A 24,171-nucleotide genomic window follows, 5' to 3' on the forward strand; every position below is an offset into this window, starting at 1 on the left:
TGGGTGCTTTTCCTTTTTTTTCCTTTTTTTTCCTTTTGTGGTTTCTGCAAAAACTGCTACTAATTACGCAATGTTTCTTGAATGTATATTGCGAACTACTGAAGTTGTACTTCCAAATAACTAACATTGTCTTATTTCAGCTTAGGCAACATTTAGATCCATCCGGTAGGCAGGGAGTATGTTACGGGTTACTTGCAAGCATGAGAAATGCCACATAGATGTTTTGCCTCTCGGTCTGTATCTGCACTGCTGATTAGAGCAGACAGGTCATGATCTCAGGAACTGGCGTGCTGTCATCCAGACTGCTTTCCTGTTGCGCGCTCCCTACTTGGCTGTGAGCAGTGGCAGCCAGCACTCTTCCCAGGCAATGCCCAGGAGAGGGTCTGGGCTAGCACAGCCAGGGACCATTTCCAGTAAATCAGTGTGGGGATGAAGAAGTTTTACCATATGAACATGCTGTTTCCCCCAAGGGCCAGAGAATGTGTCCTGGTCTTTTTTATTTGCTGGAGCGGATTAGAGCAGGTTGGAGTGGGTCCAGAGGTGGGCCACGAAGATGCTCTGAGGACTGGAGTACCTCTCCTGTGAGGACAGGCTGAGAGAGTTGGGGGTGTTCAGCCTGAAGAAGAGAAGGCTTCGGAGAGATCTTATTGTGGCCTTCCAGTGCCTAAAGGGGCTACAGGAGAGCTGGGGAGGGACTTTTTACAAAAGCATGTAATGACAGGATGAGGGGGAATGGCTTCAAACTGGAAAAGGGGAGATTGAGATTAGATACGAGGAAGAAATTTTTCCCTGTGAGGGCGGTGAGCCCCTGGCGCAGGTTGCCCAGAGAAGCTGTGGCTGCCCCATCCCTGGAGGTGTTCAAGGCCAGGTTGGACGGGGCTTGGAGCAAGCTGGGCTGGTGGGAGGTGTCCCTGCCCAGGGCAGGGGGGTGGAACGAGATGATCTTCAAGGTCCCTTCCAACCCAAACCATTCCATGATTCTAAGTCTCAGTTCAAGGTCCTGCTCTCTTGGTATATGTGAAGAAGCTTTCTCTGCAAACACAGCTGCCTGGCAGGGCCCTGTAGTTCCTAAATTGGACTATGGTATGTCTTAGAGAAATATTCTGGAGATCTGGGCACTAAGACAGTGCAGCGTTTCTCTTATTTAAGGAGAATGCATAGGGTACTATGCATTGGAACAGAAGTTCTGACTTCTCTAAGATCAAAGCAGAAGGCCGTTCTCTCTTCTCATTACATTCAGGCTGTGGTGGTTGTGGGAGCTTGATCAAATTCAAACTTCACTGAGGATATTTCTTTCCAGATTATTTAAAAAGGGATTGATTTTCATACTGGGCTATTAATATACTCTCACCTGTTCAAGAGTGTTACTGACTGCAGGTGTGTCCAGGTGCTGCCATCTCCTGTCCAGACCACCGCTGTGACCTGCTCATAACCGTCCTGCTGCTTTAGACAAATTTACAGGAAATTATTTTATTATGCTCCTACTTACTCTTATGTTCCAAATCCGTGCAGAGCCTTTTCATGCCCTCCTTTTTATAGTCTACATCAAACAAGTGATTAGTCTCATTGGTCTGACTGTCAGTTTTCCTAACGCACGTGGCTGACTGCTGCCTCTACTCTGAGATCAGACTCGATAAAAGCTATTTTGGGGGAACTGTGAGTTTGAGGGCTTTCGGATCCCAACCCTAATTTTGAGGGGAATTAGAACAGCAATACAATTTATTGGTCATAAAACATAATTAATTCTACACAGTCAGTGGCTTTATGCACAATTGCTTATAAACTAAAGGAGAGAGACCAGAGATTGCCAGCAGCCTGGTAGCGGGGAAAGGGAGCTCAAGCTCATCTGTAGAGAAATAAGTATTTAAAAAATTCTCATCTAAAGATTCTCATCTGTTCTAAAAACAGGACAGATGTTTACAAGTACAGGATTCTCAAATTTTCATCACATTCTTCTAAATAACCTTTGGTGTCAGTACTGTCATGTGTTTCCCATTGCATTTTCTGGGTGCATAAGTAGGTTGTAGTGTTTGGGATGAAACCTGACTTAGAAACTGCACTGCGCAGCAGCGAGTGTTTTTCAAAATATAAAAGCACTTCTCAGTTAATGATTTGGAATCATTAAAATAATAATAATGAAATTCATATAATAAAACTTTTTGGAATATCCTTCTAATGAGGAAAAAAAATATTGTGATGTTCTTTTAAGGGTTTTTGTAGATTCTTCTTGGTGGCCCCCCCAAATCCCAAAGTAATTGTTATTGGCATTTTTTTTAATATTATTTTCTTGAAGTAATTGATTTCCACATTTGTCATCCAAAATGAGGTCTTTGAAATCTGTTATGAGGTGCAGTTTGACTTTGTACACAGATGTACATTTAATACATACGTCCAAAACTCACATACGAATTGCAATAATAGCATTTTTTTCATTGAGATTATTTGTTTGGAAATAAACTCTTTAAAGTTTGGATGCAGACTAGCACAGTTTCCATTGGGTATTTATATAAACCTACTAATATAGAAAAAATACATAACTCCATCAGTTGTTCTCCTTTCTCTGCCAATGTTGTGTAGCTTAAATGGAGTCATGTTTTCGTAATTCTCATCTGGTTTTTATATATAAGTAAATTTAACGTAATGTTATTTCCTTTAAGTCATTTATAGTGACTGAGGGATTGGCATTCATAAAGATTACGGGAGGTCCTAAATATCACACTGACAAGGTATTCAGCTACATTTATAGGCATCTCAAAGGTTATTCAAGGTAATGAAGATCCCAGAGGAAACATCTGAAAGATGGGTGTCAGTAGCAGGTGCTTAGGTGCCACATTGAAGGTTTGATTAATGTAAATACTCTTTTACCTGAAGATTTCTCTGTGTTATGGGGAAAAAAATACTGCAATACTTAGGAGAAGGACATAGATCTTTTCTGCTCTTACAACAAATCCTACAACATTGCTATTTTTTTTTGGCGGCTTTTCCTTACCAACTTCCTTGCTCGTAAAAGGTAGGGATCTAAACACCAAGAACAGAGGCAAAATAAAATTAAGAAAAATGGCACAGAATATTTGTCAGTGCGTAATTGGGGAGTGATTTTGTTTGTTTGTTTTCTTTGTATTTCTATCTAAATGATTTTTATTTAAATAATTGTGTTAATTTTAGCACACAAGCCTCCATGAATATAGTGGAAATATTCTTACAAGTATATGCTCAAGTGTTCTGCTGGCTCAAGACCACAGTGCTCAGTATTTTTCAGACCTCAGCCTTATTGCAGCTATAGTTGGAAATAACACGTATTCTACATATGTTCTGTATGCTTTGTTTGGGAAGATGACATCCTGAGACAGCCATCAGTCACTTGTAAAGGAAATAAAGGTTTCTGAAAAACTACCTGTGGAAAGGAGACAACAGCTCCTGCGTAGTGTGGTGAGAGTACCATTATGGATTTGCATTCTTTTTAAATACTTTCAATTTTTATAAAATAGGATGAAAAGAATAGGTCTGTCCTAAGTTTGTGTCAGAATTTTCTGATGGAAAACTGCTGCAGCTACCACTGTCTCTGGGGGCACTGTTTGTATGACTGAAAAAAAACCAAGGAAAGGAAGAAATTAAAAACCTCAAACCCTAAATGGTAGGTAGCTGAATTAATCCCTCTGAGGTATATTATTTCATACGAAGTTCATTGCTAAGGAGTTTTGCTAAGCATTTCACACTAAGTTCATTGCTAAGGGTACATTGCTAAGCATTTTCACCCAAGGCATCAAGAATTTTAAATGCCCCCAACCTTTTTTTTTTTTTTTTTTTTTTTAAATGCATCAGATGCTTCAGTCTGATTCAGGTTTCCGATTTGGCACTTCTTCTAGGGAATATATGGCATGTTGTACACCCCTGGTGTAAGGATCAGGAGTGTCTGGTGGCTTGCTCAGGATGGTCGCCTTGCTTTCACACCTTCACCTGAAGAGACTTCGTCCCTTCTTCCTTTCCTCTGGGTAGCAGTAGCGGCTCAAAACATGATTCTAGTTTTGTTCTTTGTGTAATTCGTTAATATGTGCAAAGTAAATATATAATGCAGCTATTCCAAATTGCTAGTATTTTTATTATTGTGGTTGTTCTGAACAGGTATCAATCGACAGCTCCAGGTATTCCAGCAGACTTTGGTAGAGTAGGGGAGAGAGTTTGGGAGCATTTTCACATGCCTCTCTAGTGTTTTTTCTGATCTTTCGAACGTCCAAGAGGTAAGAAAGGGTACAGAAATGAGTAAGTTTAAAAACCTGAAGAGGTAGCAGAGTGGATTCTCCAAAGCCTGTCAGCTTCAGTTTTTGAATGAGGTTGAAATAAATTTATATAAATTTAAAAAAAAAAAAAATCAATCTGAACATGGTCCTGAATGTTGTTAGAAACTATAGTCTGATCTGCATTTTGTATTTAGCTTTTTTATGGTGTCTTCGTTAGCACAGAGTAGTAAATCAGTTAAGAAAATTGGATATTGCAAAACACCGTTGGAAGACTGGTGAGGACCCAAACAACGTCTGTATTTTAGAGCTTTATATGAAGAATGTAGGTCTTGATGTGCGCAGTACAGTTGTAGCTCAATGGTTATTAAAAGTAAAGCCTCAGTGCTCAGTCTGCTTCTGAAGGCTGACTGGTTTTCGCTTGGTAGGTCGTCTTCTGCTTGAATTTTATTCAAAGCTCTGTCTCATATTTGTAGCGTGAGTGATTTCTGCAGCTTGGTATTTAAGGAATCGTGTGAAATGTGCTAAAGCCAGGAATGTCAGGAGGCTGGGATGCGCATGCCTGAGCGGAATGCAGCGCAGAGTGCCCTGACGCTGTTTTCTTGAAATAAAATTAATATTTGTTACTAAAGTAAACATTTTACTCGGAATCTGCCAGAAGCTTATTAGGAATGTAGGAAGTCCCCAGGCCTCGATCTTTATTGTTTTTGGTCTTGAAAGCTGAGCTTACAGCAATGACTCCTGCACCAGAGGCAGCATAGCATTTCTGGAAGTGTTTCCTCCCGTGCAGAGCTCGGTGCGCCTGTGCCAGAAAGCTCCGTGCGGGAGGGGCGCAGGGCAGCGGGAGGCTTTACTGCACGGCACGGAGCGCTTCCCACCGTAAGGACTTGTTAGCTGTGGTCTGAAGAAAAGGAATACTTGAGATTTGTTGGTTCTGTTTCTATAGCTGAGCGTGATTTACTTTGGATCCACTGCTAGAAATGATCCGTCTTTCACTAATGAAGTATTTATTGCTAGTCATGAGTAGTAATATTCAGTACTATTATTCTTTAATCTGTCATATTTGCAGGAAAGTCAAGTGGGCTAATACTGTATTTGTACATCTTTTCTCCTGTAATTAGTTGTATACACTTTTAATCCGAGGCTATTTCATTTTCTCAACTTCATGATTAATTTTGGTGATACCTGATTGTCAGTTGAAAAAGTTAGTGGCGTGTGTTCCCTTCCCTGCAAAAACAAATGAGTCTTTTGTCTTTTGAACTTTTTGTTGTCTATTTCTTATTCTGACACTGTTTATGGATAGTGGGGAATGTTGCATAAGATTGCACCTGATCTGTTCATGCCAGACCACTTTGCAGGAGACTTGAGAGAGTCCCTGTGTGGTCCCAGAAGGCTATTTTTTATTTCAGTTCAATAGAAGACAAGCAAGACTTTCACAGTCAAACACTGGCAGAAGCTTGCAGAATCAGGAGGATTTCTGTGTAATATCCTAAAGACAGGAGTTGAAAATGACTACTTTACAAAGAGCTTTGCTCCCTGCTTTAGAAAGGCTGACCTGCTGCACGCTGGACTCCTTACAGAGATTATCTTTGCTTGATCTTAGATCAGATCTCACATCTTTTCTTTATTTATTAAGGCCTTTTTTATACTAAGGGCTATTATCCTATGTAAGGAAGCTGATGGGGTTTGATTGAATAATTGGGCTTTGCATTTATTTTTTTATTTCTTGTATGTGCAGAAATGCATTGTTCAATTTTTTTTTTACGTGAATTGATTTATGATTTTTTTTCTTTCTGGAGCAAGATAGCTAGACAGAAATACCTCCAATTTAGGACCCATTTTGTCCCACGTCCCCTTCCCTCCCCTCACCCCATGTGAATTAATGATCAATTTACTTCTGCAACACTGATGATAGTGAAATTTCTTTCCCTGGTGAAAATGGAAATGTAACGAAACCTTTTATTTCATGGAATGAAATGATTGCTCCAAAGTACTTGGGAACACAGGATGATAGCACCAAGGAAGTGTAGTTGTTATCTGTTAGTTAACTAACCTTTTCTCTCCAGATTTTTCTCAACTGACCATTTGCTTTGAGGTTTTTGTGGTAGTGTTTGGGGCTCACAGAAGAGTAACTTGTAGTACAGGACGAGAAGTTGTTCTACATGATGTGTAGAATCATTTGTTGATTTAGTGCGATTAAAAGAGCTTCCTACTCTAGACCAGCAGCGCCTTTGTTTAAAAGTAGCTGACGGTAGTAGAGCAGTTGGTTAAAGACTTAAATACTAAAGTAAGATTGCTATAGTTGCCTGTGCTATTTCTTTCTGGTGAAGGTAGTTAAGAGCTGTCTTTAAAATACTGGTTGCATTATGGCTGGCCCCGGGCCAAAGCCAACAGCTATAAAACTATGTGCAGCTATTGTATTGGACAGAGAAATTGCTGCATAATTACCACTTCAGCTCTGTCAATTTTTAGTTGATTAAAATGATGATAAAAAGTGTGAAATGTGTTTTGTTTTTCTTGTGGCTTTGTGGCAAGGAATATTTAAGCAAATAGCTATGATGGGAGGTCATTCTATGGGTAGAATAAAATGGAAACATTTTAAATACTATTCATTTCAAATTAAGTTTAATCATCAGTGGCAAATCCATGGTTCATCTTAGAACAATTTTCACCTTTTTGTAATATTCATGTGCTTTTATTTTATTTAATGGAGGCTCTCCTGAGCTGTTAGACAAACATCTTTCCTATTCCTTTTTTATTCCTTTTCAGCTAGAACCTGTTGCAGAGTGAATTTTGAAGAATTTCTGAGGACCCCTGTTTTTACTACTTGAATCTCGTTAAAATCCAATTTGTTTGTAATGATAATACTAATTGAAACAAGCAGGAAAACAAATCTCTGAGATAGTCGCCAACATTGTCAGATAGTTGTGTAGTGACAGGTCATTCTGTCGTATATGGTTATCAATCAGTCAATGAACCTGTATTCGATAACCAGAAGTAACAAACCAGAAGAGTATAGATTCGGCCTCTAAGGCTGTGGAATCACTACCTCCTATGAGTTCATTAACATGCTAATAAATCTGGTTTTTGTTTGTCTCCCCCTTCCCCCAGTGAACATTTGTCGTGTGCCTTCACATTCTTCCTGCACGGGGAAAGCAATGTGTGCACGAGTGTGGAGATTGCTCAGCACCAGCCCATCTACCTGATCAACGAAGAGCATATCCATATGGCCCAGTCCTCGCCCTCGCCCTTCCAAGGTAAGCGAGCTGGCTTTGGAACTTCGTCTGCTTCACCTCACCCCTCTGTGGCGGGGACTTTGCTGCCGCTCATGGTATCTTCAGAGGTGAATAAAGTAAGATTAAGCTACTCTGCAAATGGGTTAAATTTCTATTCAGGACATTGTGGACATAAGGGAAAGCGTTGTTAGGACTTCAATGCTATAGCCAGCCGTAAGTGGTACGGGAATTTTCCAGAGCTTTCTATTCATTAACATTGTTTTTAAAGGTACATGCGTACAGTAAAAAAAAAAACAAAAAAAAAACCAAAACAAAACAAAAAAAAAACCACCAAAGAAATTAATCGTTTTTGTTTAAAACAACTTATGATTTAAGAAAGTGAGTGTACTGATTTGATTTTCTTGAATGGTATCTAGGTCAGTGGGCTCAAATCTGCAACCTCACTGCTATGTGAATACAAATACTGAGCTTATCTAGTTCAGGAGTACTTTTCATTCATAGATTGTCAACTGTTCTGGATTTTTTTTAAAAAAGAAAGGGTGGGTGGGTGAAAATGTATCAGAAACAATGAAAAATTTTAAGTATCTGTGTCTGTTTATCTGTCAGTGTAAGAAATTAGGGTTTTATAGAATTATTATGGCTTACTAAATTCATGATGAAATTGTGGCGCAATGCTCTACATCAAAAAAAAATTAAGAATATTTGAGTCATTGAGTTATACTGTCTTTACTACAGTCTGAAATTATAATTTCAAAGCAATGAAAGCAAGAAATCTTCATAAAATTATACATACTGTACAGAAACACCCAGAGACTATAAAATGAGCATTTATAGGAGACATTAATTTATAGAAGCTTTAATGAAAAACATTTTGTTACTAAATGTAAAGTTTTCACAGAGACTCAGACACTTAAATCGTAGGTTTTATTTCAGTGAGCTAAATTCATTCCTCTCTCAAATCAAACATGATTAAAAGCAAAATTGAGTCTGAATGGAAATACCTGTTGTTGAGCAACTGGTTTTCCTTATTTGTCATGGTTGTAGTTGTCTTTATGTATTGTTATCTCTATCCTTTCTAATGCTGAGAAGTCTCTAGTACCATCAGTTAGTTCCTGGTGAAAACTCTATTGTTGAATATCTGTCATCTGTTGCTTCCATGTATGGTCATCCTTTTGCCATAGCAGTGCTGTTTCAGTACACTTACATTAGTTCATTGTGGAAACTGTTGAACTAAACTGCAAAATGGTTCATTTTTGGCTCCGTAAGGATGGCTGTACAGGAAGCTAGTGCAGTGTAACGTAGCTTTAAATTCACAGCCTCACCTGATTTTGCAGTAGCTTTGCCCTGCAGACAGGTCCTTAAATCAGCGTGGGAATGGAACGGGGACTCCAGCCAGAGCGGCAGAGCCTGGCTGACACCGAGCTGAAATGCACGTCCTGGATGTACATCCTGTAGGGACTGTTCTTTCTTACTTTGCAGTTCTGGTGAGTCCTTATGGTTTAAATGGTACGCTCACGGGCCAGTCGTATAAGATGTCAGACCCGGCAACTCGCAAATTGATGGAGGAATGGCAGTATTTTTACCCTATGGTGCTGAAGAAGAAAGAAGGGATGAAAGAGGAAGAAGAGTTGGGATATGACAACGATTTCCCTGTGGCAGTTGAAGTCATTGTTGGTAAGTTTCGGTATTCTGCCTGAAGGATTATTTTCCTCCACATCATTTAAAAAAAAATAATAATCTAATTAATCAGAAACAGCCATTATAATTTTCCTATTTTCTCTTGTAGCTCTCTTGACACTGGAACATCTGACTAGTTATCTTGCCTCAAGCTTCTGTACTCCCTGTATCCCACATGCTATTATTCACAGTATCAAGCTACTTGTTTCAGCTCTGTACTGGTTATAAAGGGTTAGATGTATATTAGCATGTGAAATTCCTTCGCTCTTTACATTTCAGTTAATAAGTTTTGTCTAATTGCCGTTGAAAAGGAGTTGAAGTAGCTAGGGCTGCTGAATATTATCAGGTATGTTTGAGACACTTGTTTTTCCATTCCTTTGTAGGTGGCGTAAGGATGGTATATCCTTCAGCCTTTGTTCTCATCTCCCAGAGTGACATCCCCATGTCACAGAATGCTGCCAATGCTGGAGGCCATATAAATGTGGGACAGCAGGGGCTTGGAAGCATGAAAGATCCTGCTAGTACCTGTGGGATGCCACTCACTCCACCCACTTCTCCAGAGCAGGCTGTTATGGGTAAGCAGTCAACTTAGGGGGCTGGAGTCAGTCTTTCATTTTTGCATAGCAGAATTGAGGAATAGAGGAGTGAAACATCTGAGTGCAAACTTCTAAGACAATAAAGTAAAAAAAAGAAGGAAAAAAAAAAAGAGAAAAAAAAAAAAGGAAAAAAAGAAAATACCTGTTATAGAAAAATATATTCAATGTTTTGAAGGCATGTTTACAACTGATTTTTTTTTTTATGTGCAGATTGTCTTCTGAACTTGCTCTTTACAAACTTGCCAGTTACTAACCTAATTACAAGATAGTTGAGGTTGGAAGGGACCTCCGGAGACTGTCTTAATCCAACCCGTCTGTCAAAGCAGGGCCAGGTAGAACAGGTTGTTCAGGACATTGTCCAGTCAGGTTTTGAATATCTCCAAGGACAGAGACGCCACAGCCTTTCTGGGCAGCCTGTTCCAGTGGCTGACCACCTTCACAATAAAAAGTTATTTCTTATGTTTAAACAGAATTGTCTGTATTTCAGTTTATGCCCATCGCTTCTTATCTTTTCAGTGGATACCACTGGTTATATCCACTCTATTCTCCTGTTGAGCATTTGTGTACATTGATAAGATTCCTCCCCCAGCTTTCTCAGCCTCTCCTTGTAGCCTTTATTAATAATAATTTCACAAGCACCAGCATGTTTTATGCTCTGCAAATTACTATTATTTGAAATTGAGTTCTTGGTTCACACAGCATTGTCTGACTTGAGTCACATTAGCAAAATCATTAAGAGACTGCTCACCACTGGACAACCGTCTTCTGCTTGAACTTGTGCTTTTTTTGAACTTGTTGATTAGCGCTTACCGAATTTCACAGAGCAACAGAAGTGTCGAAGACATGAAGTTCCTTCAAGTTTTTGTGAGACTGTGCAGCCAGATGGGGATAAAGAATCCTTGTTATACCCTCACTGAGGTCTGAGGAGCTACCAAGATATTAGATAGTTCTGTCACATCAAGAGGATCCATCTTGATGGAAAGCCAAAGAAAACTAGGCATCGTTGGCTTCATTACCATGGAAGTACTTGTCTGGATTCACCTGCCCATGAACAGTGCCTGTATATGAAGGCAATCAAAATATTTAGTCTCTACTGCTAATAATACAGAATGAGAGATTTAAATTCACTTTGAGTAGTGCTTTTCAAGACAATTAATAGTTAAAATAAGCAAAAAGCTTATAATTAATTAACTGAAGCAAGACAATTGACTTCTAAATAACAATCTGTATGGAAGTATTGATGCATATTTTAATGTGCTGTTGTTTTTTAAAATTTTTCAGATCCCTGTTAACCTCATACAATATCACAAAGGGATTAAATTTTAGAATATTTATAAACTATTAATATCTAAAGTGTTCGTATTCTCCAATCTGGCAGTCACAGCTTCTGTTGGATCTCTGCTATTGTTCGATGGCAATAAGAAGTTGTATCAGAGGGGTGCTTCTCCAGCGAACAATGAAAGGATTCCTTTGTATTATATCATATGCTATCTTAAAAGACCTTGAAAAATTGGAGCAATTCAATGGAAAAACATTCAGTTCAGAATCAGTAAATGGGATACATAAACTGGATTAGTCTGAGGCACATGGCTAATGCTTCGGTTCTGCCCCATACTAGTAAAAATGTGGTTGTAGTACCACGTCCAGGTTTGAACACTTAAAGATGTGGACAAATTGGATGGAATCCAGAAAAGCGCAGTGAGAATGATTATAGATTTTGCAAACAGGACCTACAGGAAAAGATGGAAAGAATTGAGGTTGTTTAGTCTAGAGAAGAGAAATTTGAAGGAGAGACAGTCTTCAGAGACATAAAAGGAGAAGAAGAATATTCTTTTCTCTGCAACCAATACATAATGAACCTAAACTGGAGCAAAGCAAAACTAGGTTAAACATGAGAAAGAACTTTCTCTGAGGAAGGATAATGCAGTGTTACAATAAACTGGCTGATGGGAAGCTACAGAATTGCTGTTAGAGGAGGGGGGTCTTGTTGAGGGGGTGGGGGTGGGGTTGTTAGTTTGTTTTTAAAGAACAGGTTAGTCAAATACATTGATCCGGCTTTGGAGCAGGGGATGGACTAGATGATCTCTTCAGGTCTCTTTCAGCTGTCTTTCCCATGATCGAGGCTAAAGTATGTGACGAAACAAATTGCTGCTGGAATTAGGGAATGGCGTTTTTCGTGTGTAGGACCAGACTGCACTGTGGGGATTGTGAAGTGACTTCTGGGGAGTGGCCAATTGTGTCCTCCAGCATTTATACCATTATATGACATCATTATTTGTGTGTGTTCCAGTATTTTGTCAGTGATTTTCATGGATAAAAATTAGTGTCAGTGTATGAGAACAAAATGTTTTTGCCTGCTACAAAGTTTTGTTTCATGTTATGCCACGTATTGCTGTACTGTATAGTATAAAAATGTTACAGAATTTTGGAAAACAATAATTAATGCACTCAAATGTAACTTGAAAGCTCTGGTAGCTCCTTGGTGATCCTCTCATGCCTCCTATCCTTCCCTTTCCATCATACTTTTTTTTTTCCTGGCAGCTGTAACTGTCCTTGATCATCTGTCAAGTTCACAATGTTGTAGAGCATTTGAAAGCCACTGAAATAAATTGTGAGAGCCACAAGCCTCACTGTGCCTAGGGATTTTTTATTTTAATTAGCATTCTTTTTTTTAAATTAGAATTATTTACAAAGAGAGAATCAGGGAAGGTCTAACTGGAGGGAAAAAAAAATATAAGCATGAAGAATCAAAGAAGGTGCAGGGTTAGGCAGCCTGTGCACAATTTTAAAAGTTGTGTTTTGAAAGTCACCTAAGAGAAACCAGCAGAATTACCTTGTTAGATGCAGTGATGTATAGCAGCGGATCCTTTCAGGGTTTCATTCTTAAGGCTTCTTAAATTGCGTCAGGCAGAAGGACAAAGTGTTCTGTACACTGATTTGACCTTGTTAAAATGCGGCATATCCTTCCTTACTTTTCCATCCAGAGCACAGAGGAGGGTGACTCAGTCAACAGGCCAAGTGAGCCTAAAGCTCCCTCTACTGTTGTACTTTGTGTTTGTAAAGATGACTGCGTTACGTTTCAGTTAATCAAAACCAAAACCATATTTCATAGTAGAAAAAGAAACATCTGCTTATACAATAGCTGGGATGGTTCCTGCATCACAGACAAAAAGAAATGAAGTGCAGAATGTAAATCAGAGTTCTCAGGCTATTAACACGTTGAAGTAATATCTTCAGTTGTTATCTCTTTGATAATCATACAGTATGGCTGAGAACCTCATATTCTGTTAGTAGTATATACTAATGATCAACTGTTGAACAATTTCTGTAGTAGTATAGATCTCAGCTGTAAGATTTTTATCAGAGCATGTTTTGATTCTGATATTTCAATTCAAGCACATTATAAAGAAATTGCATCACGCTAATCCGTTCATTTCTTCATTGAAGTTTTATCTTGAGTATAAGGAACTGATTCTTTCTTTGAAATAGTCTACCTAAATTATTGGGTTTCTTAATACTTTTAGAACCGTCCATATTATAATAAACTTAGTCTTTAAAGCAACTCACCAAAGACTATGTCAATTCAAGTTTAACATCCAGGATAGTTGGGAAAAAACTCTGTCTGCACTATTTCTTAGTAATTCAATACAAGGCTGTAGGGAGCTATCTAAGCTGCCTCCGCTTGAGCAGCAGTGTATTGTCTCGCGTGAGGTGCGGTACTGGCACGACTGTACTGTGCGTGAACCTGGTGTAACCTGGTGCCAGCTTTGTTACCCCAAAGGCAAGTGGTGCTTTGAAATGTAGTTTAGTAGTTTAGTCAGCCTTTTGTAACGATGCTTTAAGCATTTTCTAGTGAATGTGAACATCTGTAGTCAGCAGCTTTGAAAGGGGAAAGTGTCAATGTGAATATTAAGAACAGCTATAACAGTAATGCTTAATTTATATTGCAGGAGAAAGCGGATGCTCCCAGAGCACTATCAGCCATTCAGCTGTACAGGAGGGGACGGTCAGTGTACACAGTCCAAAGAAATCAGGCAAGATTACTCCAAAATTTCACAATCACATGGTTCATCGTGTCTGGAAGGAATGCATTCTCAACAGGTCACAGTCCAAGTAAGGCAGTCTTGATGGTTTTGTTTATTAATAACACATAATATATAGTTAAAATTGTAATAGTTTTGCCTTAGATAATGTTATTCCTCACAGAATTCTTTTGCTGCTAATCAAAGCTAACGGTGCAGAACAGCATTATCAAAGAAGATTTGTTACTGCGTTCAGCTGAAAAGTCCTACCACTTAGCATTGTGTTTGGAGTGGTGTATCTTAATTGTGGCCATCTTTGAGGTTACAAATCTATGATCTGTGCTTTCAGCCAGACGCTTTCAGATTCATTGATTGTGGTTTCTAGCTTCAGTTGTAGTTACTAGACTGAAAGTTGGGTGACTGAAGAACAAATAGTATATGTTTGATATTTAGAACTCTGAGGGTAATATTTGTAAAGCATTACATTACGTGTGCTGGACTAAAATTCCAACCGACAAAGATCTGGTATGTTGTTAGTGTCATAGGCCTTTGTTACTGGAGACTTCAAAGTATATTCGTGGCACGGTGTGCTCCGAAATCTTTTTGTTTCCACTATTTCCATGCAGTTTCCTCATTGGCTATGTCAGAAGAATTTCCAGATTCAGTTTAAATTGCTTGCCCCTTGCTTCTTGTGCTCAAACTCTAGAGCGAGCTATCTGATGGTACCGTCCTCCCACATAAATCAAACTGTGAGTTTTAAGGATTAGTAGAGGGAACTACTGTTAAATACAGAATTGTATTTCAAAGGTGAGGTAGAAGTAATTTCCTTGAGGGAAACATATGTGAACTTATGCATATGCATTTTTAAAATTTTGTTTTACAAAAGGCGATAACTACTAAAATAATCTTACCTTCTTCAGGAGGAATCAAATTACAACTGCAAATTTGGAAGAGGAAGTTCCTAACAATACTGTTTCTTGGGATTTTGTGGATCCAGTCCAAAGAGTCAGTTGTTCATGTTCCAGGTGAGCTATGAAGTCAGTGAGCATTTATCATATTGGAAGAGCCCCGTTTAATTCAGACAGGTACACTTACAAACGGGAGTTATGTTTTAGCTGCAAGAAGTGGAAACCCTAATATGGAAACTGTGATCATCCCTCATATTCAGGTGATTAATATGCATCTCGTATTATTGTCACTTGCAGTAGTCAACTCAAGTGGAAAAATGTTCCTAGACTAGAGAATGGGGGCTAGAATCACTCAGACATTTCTTGTTCGTAATGAACCCATCCTTCAGGCTTTTCAGAGATGTGAGCTGCCCAGTTTGGAGTGGTGAGACTCGTGATGAAGAGGGACAGAGGCTGCCTAAATTTCAGAGCATCCTGCTTGAGAGATAGTGCTACTGTCCCTCTTAGGAGGAAGAGGAAAAATATTCCTAAGAAACACTTTACTCGTGTACCTCTAGTCAATCTGCCATGTCTACATCAGACACCAAAAAACACCCAAGAGAACATAAAACCTTTGCAGCGTGGTCATCCGCTGTCAACTGATAAAAAGAAGTCACAGCTCACTTACACAAACACTATAAGAGCTTATTAAATTATCTGTCATCTCTGGTGAATGCCTAAAAAAGTTCCAGTACTACTCACTCAGGAAAGGCAAACCAGCACCACCAATTCTGCTTAACATTCTGAAAACTATCAGAGAGATGTTACAGGGCTAGAAAAAAAAAAAAAAACAAAACAGTTTCCAGTGAAATAGTCCTGTGAAATGGCTTCTGCTGAAATTTTTAATTCTTAAGGTCACCGTGTACTTACAAGATTGGTAAAGATGTTTTTATGACCTAAAGAAGTTATTCCTTAAGTATGCACAGATGTAAATGTCATTTGCACAGTCTAACAGAAATGCTGATTGTGCTGTGCTAACCCCTTTGGTATATGGTGTATTCTTTTTTTTTTTTTTTTTTTCTGCCTCATCCCCCTGTGCCCCTCCCCAGCAGCAATAAGGGTCTTTGCCAAAATAATAGTCAACACAACAGCCAGTGATGGGGCTGAAATGATTCTCTGCTTTTCGTCTGGTTGAGGCAAACTCGAGAATAATGCTGCTGTTAGTAAAATTCATATATTGCCTAACCAAACCCTTAAATGCGTTACCTGCCGCTGCAGTCTCTGCAGAGCTTTCTGCATAGACTTGGCTGTACAGGGGAATTTAGCGTTCTCACAATCTCTGAAGGGTTGTTGATTAGAAATGTCCATTGTCCAAAACTGAATGAAGCAAGATTGTGTCCTTGTACCTTTTGTGTTTGACTACTTATGAAGCCAGTTCTCCTTTGTGCATTTAGAAGAAGAGATAAAGGGGTGCAGAGGAGTGGTGCATTGTACAGAGGGCAGAGTGTTCAACCTGGAGGCTCTGTGTTGCATCCGAAGTGAAAGTGTTGCTCTTCCGCAGCCTTGCTCTTTACCCCTTATTATATGTTGCTTGTATGGATATACTCAAGAAGGCAGAACAGATAAATGTTTTCTCAGGTTGCCAAGCGTTTCCTATGGAAAACTGTGGTCCAGCCTTGCCTGGAGAGCGGGAGGAATCAATAGTGGACAATGGAAGCTGGAATCTATGGATAGGTTCAGCTGCATTTGCAACTTCACGCTGTCTTTTAATAGCTCCAGTGGTAACTACAGCGTGCTGGAGTCAGTAAACGCAGCAACCGGGAAATTAAAACATTGTCCTTTGAACAAAGGCGGTACCTGATTTCAAACAGCAAGAAAAAATTTCTGTCTAGTTGCAGAAACTGGACAGCTGCTGTCTATAATTGTAGATGTTGTTTCAGTCATTACTGTGCCCATTCTAGGTATTGTATAAATGAGAGTATAAATGTCAAGATATGATCTGAAATATGGAGTCTTAAAGGGTTGTTTGGTATTTGGCATCAAATTCGATCTTCTACAGACCCAACTTTGTGTGCGGAACAACAGACTGTCTAAAATAATTTTCTGCAGTCGGTTAAAATACGGTGAATGATGGAGAATTAAGTCAATGAAATGTTACAAGAACATGCTTAAGGCAAATCTTCAGTTACTAGGGCATTAGCTCCACATTATGGGTGATTGCAGCTCAAGACCATCTGCTGCAGCAGAGAATTTGCAACATGTCCTGATAACAGCAGAGCCCACAAAGAAAGTCAGAACGAAACCACACAACATGGATGGTTACAAGAAAAAGATGTAGCAAGTACAAGAAGTCATATTTGTACCATTCGACAGCTGCTGTGTGCTACAAAACTTGGATGTTTTCATAGCTAAGTCATACAAGCAGAATTGATTTTCTTCAGTCTGGTAGTCCGCTTTACTTGCAGTAATGTAGTTTATCTTTTTGAGTAAAAAGCATATTATATGTTTGTTGTGAAATGTTTTGTTGCTGTCCTAGATATTGTTGTTTATAAACAAAAGTAGGGATGAAGTGATTTATTTTTATATGGTGTTTGACTTTAAACAGGTATAAATATTAAGCACAATACATCTTTCAATTCTGCTTAGCTTAAAAAAAATAAACAACTAAACAAAACCCCCAAACAACTGAAAAGGCCAATAAAAGCATGGGCAGAGTTGGATGTCTGTGTTGCAACATCCTTGGGGACCGTCAGCTGTATGACGAAAGTACTGTTTAGCAGTACCTGAAATTCAGTCCTGTGCTTCCCAGCCTCAAAGATACAGGATACAAATAGAAAAAAAGCCATATTAAAATATGAAGCCAGTAATAAGTTTGTATGTTACTGCATTTTTTGGTTTTAATATTTTAAAGTTTTTATTCATGCTTTCTTCATCAGTTGGTAGTTGCTCTTTTCATTTTTTGGTTTGGTTTGGTTTTGGACTAGAGTTGTACTTATTTTTCCTTACCTGGTATGGAGGAGGGAACTGCTGTGAAAGCATCCTGCCATGTATTGTGTCTGTGAACATAACTGAAACAATTCCCATCTGTATCTTTTGTAACGGATGCTCAAGAGTGTGCAAGAGTAGTGGTGCAGTTCCACAGCAGTCGTTTTATATGAAAGGCGATCTTTCCTTAGGGTAATGAAAACAGCTTGGATTTTTTTTTGTTATATTACCTTTCATCTGAGCAGTGCTAAGGTTTTATAAATGTTAAATCTGTCCGTTGAATGCTATTTTCTGAAGACTGCCATCCCCCATTTCATAGGTCAGCAGCCGAGTTGGCTTGAATGCCCTGGTCCAGATCAGAATCTGTTAGAAGATCAGGAGTAGACATAATATTTCTCAATGCTGTTCTTTGGGGTTTTTTTCCCCCATTAGATCAGATAACATATAAACCATGCGGTGACTTGTTTCTGCCTCTGCTTTCAGGCACAAGGTTTTCAAACAGCGTTGTGCTGCTGGCTCCAGCCGTCCCCCAACGATAAATCAGCCAGGATTCAGCGTGGGAACATCAGCATCTTCATCGTTGCCACCTCCCGCCTCTTCAAAGCACAAAACAACAGAGAGACAGGAAAAAGGAGATAAACTGCAAAAAAGGCCTATGATGCCGTTTCACCATCGGCCCTCTGTGACTGAAGAGCTATGCATGGAGCAAGACGCGTCAGGGCAGAAACTGGGATTAGCGGGAATGGAGCCCTCTTTAGAAGTCCCTAATTCCAGAAAATACGAGAAGCCGCTATCTATACCTGCTAGAAATCCGAGCAAGCAAATGAATATGAATCCTATGGATTCACCCCGGTCCCCTACTTCCCCTCTGCCTCCCACGCTCAGCCCCCAGCCCAGAGGTCAGGAAGCAGAGAACCTGGACCCGCCTTCCGTCCCAGTGAACCCAGCACTCTATGGCAGCGGGCTGGAGCTGCAGCCCTTGCCCAGCTTAGACGATAGGACAGTCCTTGTCGGACAGAGGTTACCTCTGATGGCAGAGGTCAGTGAGACAGCATTATACTGTGGGATAATTCAGAACAATGAGTCGCTAGATATGTGGAGGACCTATAGTGTCCCGTCAAGTGACGATCCAGAGTTCAGGCCGCCAGATCTTCCGTGTGAGAGATACGATGCCAAGATGGAAATAAACTCGGACAGCACTGCACTGAAGAGGTAGGAGTGCAAACTGATCTGAGCGGTGGTTTTATTAAATTATAAGCATGACCAAACTCTGTTTTCAGTTGGAACTGAGACAAGTAGAGGGCTTCACTGTAACATCAAAGATGATTGATGCTGGAGATAGCACATTTCTATTTAAGTATTTAACGTTATTGTAGTACGCCTTATTTTTTTTCCTGTCTGGCTTTCTCTTGGAGGTTATAAGAACTGATAAATCTTTCTGTAACCTATATCACAGTAGTTTGAGCAAATGGAAGAGTATTATTAAGCTTATGGCTTTTGATCATTTAAAAAAAGAAAATCTATGTTTAGTTATGCAGGGTTCTAGCTACATAAATGCTTGATTTTGAGTGAAATTCTGTAGAGGCACTTCAGTGTGGTTTGTCCCATTGTGTGGGCTTAAAACTGCACAGTACCACCCTTTCTGTAAGTAGTCATTGATAGTGTGTCACGGAATAATGCTGCTTTTTTGTAAACCCACTGTCAGATCTTTGAAACGGATGGAAGCTTTACTATTAACTTCAGTCGCCGTAGGACTGAAACCCCTAACGGTCTCTCTGGTCTGTCCACAGAAGAGAGCAAATGCTAAGATCTTGTAAATGTTACCTTAGAAAAACTGCGGTTAACATACAGTGTCGTCCTCCGTGAAGAACATGAACTACCTGCATTCTAATGAATTTTTAGCTGTCTCTTTTTTTATTGTTTTAAACATGGATTTTCTTCTATGCAAAGATATTTATTTATTTATTTTTAACTTTAGCATGAGAAATTAATCTTACGCCGGCCTAAAGCTTACATTTGTGTTCTGGCAGTGCATAGAAAAAATGTACCAAAGAGAGCAGTTAATGAAAATGTGTAAGATAAAATGAATTGAGGAAGAATTTTTGAGTTGTGGCAACATTGATTTTGGTAATTACACTGGAGTTTGCTAGGCTGAAAATGTTATGTGTACTTCAAAGTGTTTTGATTTATACAGGGACAAGAATAATTCTTTTTTCACTGTCCCATAGTAGTTGTTAATAGAGTAAGATGTTTAATACAAAGTGTGGGCAAATGCATCCCTTATTTGAGGAAAAACCGTTTCTGCTAGATCAAGGAGGATGGGGTGAGGCATGTGTGTATTTGTGTGTGACCGCTACAGATCTGAAAAGCTGTTATTTTTCTTTGCTGTAAAAGCTATCTTTGGTTTGTTCCATGATGGTTTTGTTTGCTTGTTTATTTCTACTTTCAGGCTCCTAGCACAACCTAATAAGCGGTTTAAAATTTTGGAAGAGCAGAAACCAGTGCAGACACTGAACTATCTCGACCCCTTGCCTCTAATACAACAACCCGGAGAAGGCTTGGGAGACGCGAGTGATCCTTACACTTTTGAAGATGGTGATATAAAGTACAGCTTCACTGGCAATAAAAAATGCAAACTTGGGGCTGAGAAAGATCCTTTGAAAAAGAACAAGGTAACATGTCAATCCAGAGTCTTTGTCATTAGTGTTCTAATTGGACTTACTGCATCAGCTCACAGGAAAGAGCTTCATTTCACTACGGTATTTTTGAACTGGTATTTGCTGGCATCCCTCTGAACCTGTTTGTATATGAGAACACTGCTAGTAATTCCTGTTTATATATATTCAGCTTGACCAGCAGCAGGTTCCAGATTTAAGCTAAGAAATAAAATACTTTGAGCCTTATACTCACTTGTAGAGATGAAAGAATTTGCTGGTTGGTTGGTTGTTTTTTTTTCTTGCTTGCTTCAGCTTGACATACCACCTCACTGCAAAGCTCACATCTCTCCAGCCCAAGCTTATTTTTCTTCCCTTGGGCAAAATTAGTGTAGCCTTCTGCTGAGAGGATTTTGCAGACAGGATACAGGGACACTGTATGGGTTTGAACATTGCCTTAGAGGTGGTGTTCCCTATATGAAAAAACCCAATATGATCACCGTTCCTGCCCTGTACGCGTGATACGATACTTCTTATGTGTCTTACCCATTACAGAGCTGTTCCACATTGTCTGGCTGCTCGCTCATTTGTTCTCGTGCTGGTAGCCAGCCACCACGCTCCAAAATCTAGAAGATGTGTTTTTTGGAGAAATTGCGGTGGCTAATTATCTGTACTGGCTAGCAAAGTTAACTCCTGTATGGGGAATCCTTTGTAAATAATACAGTGTTTCTTCATGTTTTTCCTGGTATGTAGATAAACAGCTGACAACTATGTTCTTTTCCCTTCTTAAATTTTGTTTTGCTTCTCAAAGCATTTAATCCAGAGCCCTGAGTCTGGCTTGACATAGGAAAACAGTTGTTCTTACACAGCTTAAATTAATACCCATTAAAATCGCTTGGATTTTTTGTCTAGTCGGAAGATGGAATTGGTACCAAGGAAATCCCCACAACGGGTCATTCTACACCAGTTCCTGATGGAAAAGATGCCATGTCTATTTTCAGTTCTGCTCCGAAGACTGGTCAGTAAAAGCTCTTTAATTCACTCTGCAAAGCAAAAATACTCAAAGTTACGCAATAAAATCTGAAAGGAAAAATCACATACTGAACATTTTACTGTAACATGAGAGCTGTAGACAGCTCCTGAGATGGAAAAAACTTGATTCTGCTTGACCTTCCTATAATAATGTAATTATTTATTCTTTTTAGAATATTAAAGTTGAGCAGTAGCTATCTTCATTGTTTCCTGATTGACCTTCGGTGCTTGCTTAGAACGTGACTGCAAGCCTAGTTCTGTGCTACATCATAGAAAAGGGGCCTCAGTGATTCTTATTGTCCCCTGTTCAGAGTGAGAAGTAAAATCAAAAAAAGGCAATTTTATGTTTAACTTTACTCCCATTTTTGACGTGTTTTTTCCCTTTTTTTTTTGGTAGATACCCGGCAAGACAATGCTGCAGGCCGAGTAGGCTCTGGTAGCCTCACACAGGTGACGGATCTGGCCCCATCACTTCACGATCTAGATAATATCTTTGATAATTCAGATGAAGATGAGCTTGGTGTAAGTCTCTGTAGGACTGAGTGTTCTGTAGACTTGAACCTTGGCCAAAGAAAAGGAGGAGGAGGATGGAATCCTAGTGGGGAGCGATTATCCCTAATAGGGGAGAGGAGAGAGAGTTTGCAGGTAGGCAGGCTTGGATTCTAACTAGGGAGAATTGCTCGCAAAGAGAGGTATCCTTTCAGGAGATCCATCACGGAGAGAAATCATTCAGGAACATTAGGAGATCACTTGGGTAACATCAAAGCTTGTGTTGTCCTGAGGGGAACCTGTACACAACTAACTTGCTGTCTCAGGCGTTGTGTAGACAGCCTATAAGAATACTTCCGTAGGTAAAGCAATGTAGTTGCTTTAGAGATGCATCACACTGAGTTTCGTGTCCTTAGCTTTTGCCAGTATTTTGTGTGTGTGTTTGAGTTATGGAAAAGCTCCTGGTTTCATTAACTGGTGATTTGTTCTTTTACGTTGTCTGAGAAGCTGCCCAAAGAAAAACAAATTCAATCTTACTGAATTTCGGTAATTCTCTGAAGCACGTTTCTTTCTATTCCTACGAGCAGTATATTTCAGCGCAAAGAGGAATAGTTGCTGAATATTAGGAAATACAAAAGGAAAAGCAGATTTACATCAGTTACCAGGAAAAAAAATCAAGACACATAGGAAGGCAAAGATTTGAATAATTACTTTTCTTAAGCTTAATCTAATATAGCCATAATGATACAGAAGGTGACCCTAAACTGACTGATGGTAGGGAGTAGCATTTAAAAGTCTAACGTCTGGTTCTTGGCAGTACTTTTCAAGTACACCAGTTGATTTACCACTTCTCCCTGTTCTGTGGTTCCACACAAACTGCACTTAAGATGTCCCAGTTAATATGCAAATCTGCTAGAGGACTGTTCTGTCAAAATTAAAAAATTGCCTTTTTCTGTGAAGTTGGCCTGGACAGACCTAATGTTCTTCCTGTCTTAAAACTTGCACGTGTTGAGCTGTGCCCTGTGGTAGTCTGTTTACAGCATTCTTACTCTGTGTCGTATTCTTATTATTATCTTAGCGTAGTCCAAACATGGTCACATTAATTTCAAGCTCAGTGTTTGTGATAACATTTTCAATATAATTTGTGTGTATATAGATACACATGCTTATATGTATTTATATATTGGGGGGGGTGTATAGACAGGCAAAAATTTCAGAGACTTTTTGTTTTGTTTTACTGTTGAAAGAGAGGAAAAAGAAATCCAGATTCCTTGGGGGGAGCGGATGAGAGAGTAGGAAAGTAAACTTTTTTTTCCTGTGAAATCTCATTCAGAGAGTTTCCAGAATTATTAATAGTTTATGAATTCTAATATTTGTACATTTTTAAGATGGTATGTGATTATTCCGCTTTTAGGCTGTATCACCCGCTCTTCGGTCATCAAAAATGCCGGCAGTAGGGTCTGAGGAACGCCCTGTAGGGAAGGATGGGAGGACAGCAGTTCCTTACCCACCAAGTAAGTAGCAACAACTGGTTACCACTTTGTTGACAGTTAAAATCTCCCTATAGCTACCATACTGCCTTTTCGTAGGAGGCTTATAGTGTCACTTTTTCAGGACTACGAGGTACTGTGCTTATTTTGTTCTGTAATTACCAGATGCCAATATTAAAAGAGGATAAGCAGATCTTAGTGAAGACAGTGGATGGTAACACAGACATATATTTTTAATGTGCCTGCTGAGATTTGAGATGGTCTTCTTTTGACATTATTGTCTTAGATTGAAGTATGGGAGGGATTTGTTACAAATGTTCATTTAGAAGCTATTCTCAATTCAGTGTTTAGTCTGTCACTTACACCATTACCATATCCCTCTTTAAGTATAAATCATTCTTCTTTTTAAAGAATTTAATGGTGTGACTTAGCAATTGGCCATTATGGCACAACCTGTCTTGGAAGAAAATTGCATTCAGTATTTGACAAATTCAGACTAAAATCACCTTTGGGGTTTAATCTAGATGTGGAAGTGCACGATTAAAATCAAAGACCTAGGTTCCAACTGAAGACACATTGCAGGCACTACACTCATACGAAGAAGGGTATAGGAGTGCAAGAAACTTAGAAATTAAATTTAGTATGCTGAAAATGTATGAAACAGATTAAAACAACAGGGCTTTTTTGTAAGGACTGTGCCAACAGCTGTTGGGAATGAAAAATTTTTACTCTGAGATATATGGGTTTTCTTGCATTTCTTGCACCTGCTGGGAGGTTGTAGCGAGGTGGGGGTCGGCCTCTTCTCCCAGGTAGCAAGTGATAGGATGAGAGAAAATGGCCTTAAGTTGCACCAGGGGAGGTTTAGGAT

General features: G+C 39.3%; 1 protein-coding gene across 1 annotated transcript in view; it reads left to right on the forward strand.

The window, feature by feature from the left end:
- The window catches only part of MED13L (mediator complex subunit 13L), a 203,163-nt gene that overhangs the window by 139,839 nt on the left and 39,153 nt on the right, over positions 1-24,171 (forward strand). Inside the window, exons 5-14 of the mRNA XM_082491423.1 lie at positions 7,347-7,492; positions 8,951-9,145; positions 9,532-9,723; positions 13,695-13,857; positions 14,687-14,791; positions 18,122-18,850; positions 20,088-20,310; positions 21,205-21,310; positions 21,722-21,846; positions 23,228-23,327. Of these exons, the coding sequence (XP_082347549.1) occupies positions 7,347-7,492; positions 8,951-9,145; positions 9,532-9,723; positions 13,695-13,857; positions 14,687-14,791; positions 18,122-18,850; positions 20,088-20,310; positions 21,205-21,310; positions 21,722-21,846; positions 23,228-23,327 (2,084 nt within the window). The remainder of the gene's footprint in view (positions 1-7,346; positions 7,493-8,950; positions 9,146-9,531; positions 9,724-13,694; positions 13,858-14,686; positions 14,792-18,121; positions 18,851-20,087; positions 20,311-21,204; positions 21,311-21,721; positions 21,847-23,227; positions 23,328-24,171) is intronic.

This window comes from Vanellus vanellus, assembly GCF_965231255.1.
Source record: "Vanellus vanellus genome assembly, chromosome: 16".
Classification (NCBI taxonomy): domain Eukaryota; kingdom Metazoa; phylum Chordata; class Aves; order Charadriiformes; family Charadriidae; genus Vanellus; species Vanellus vanellus.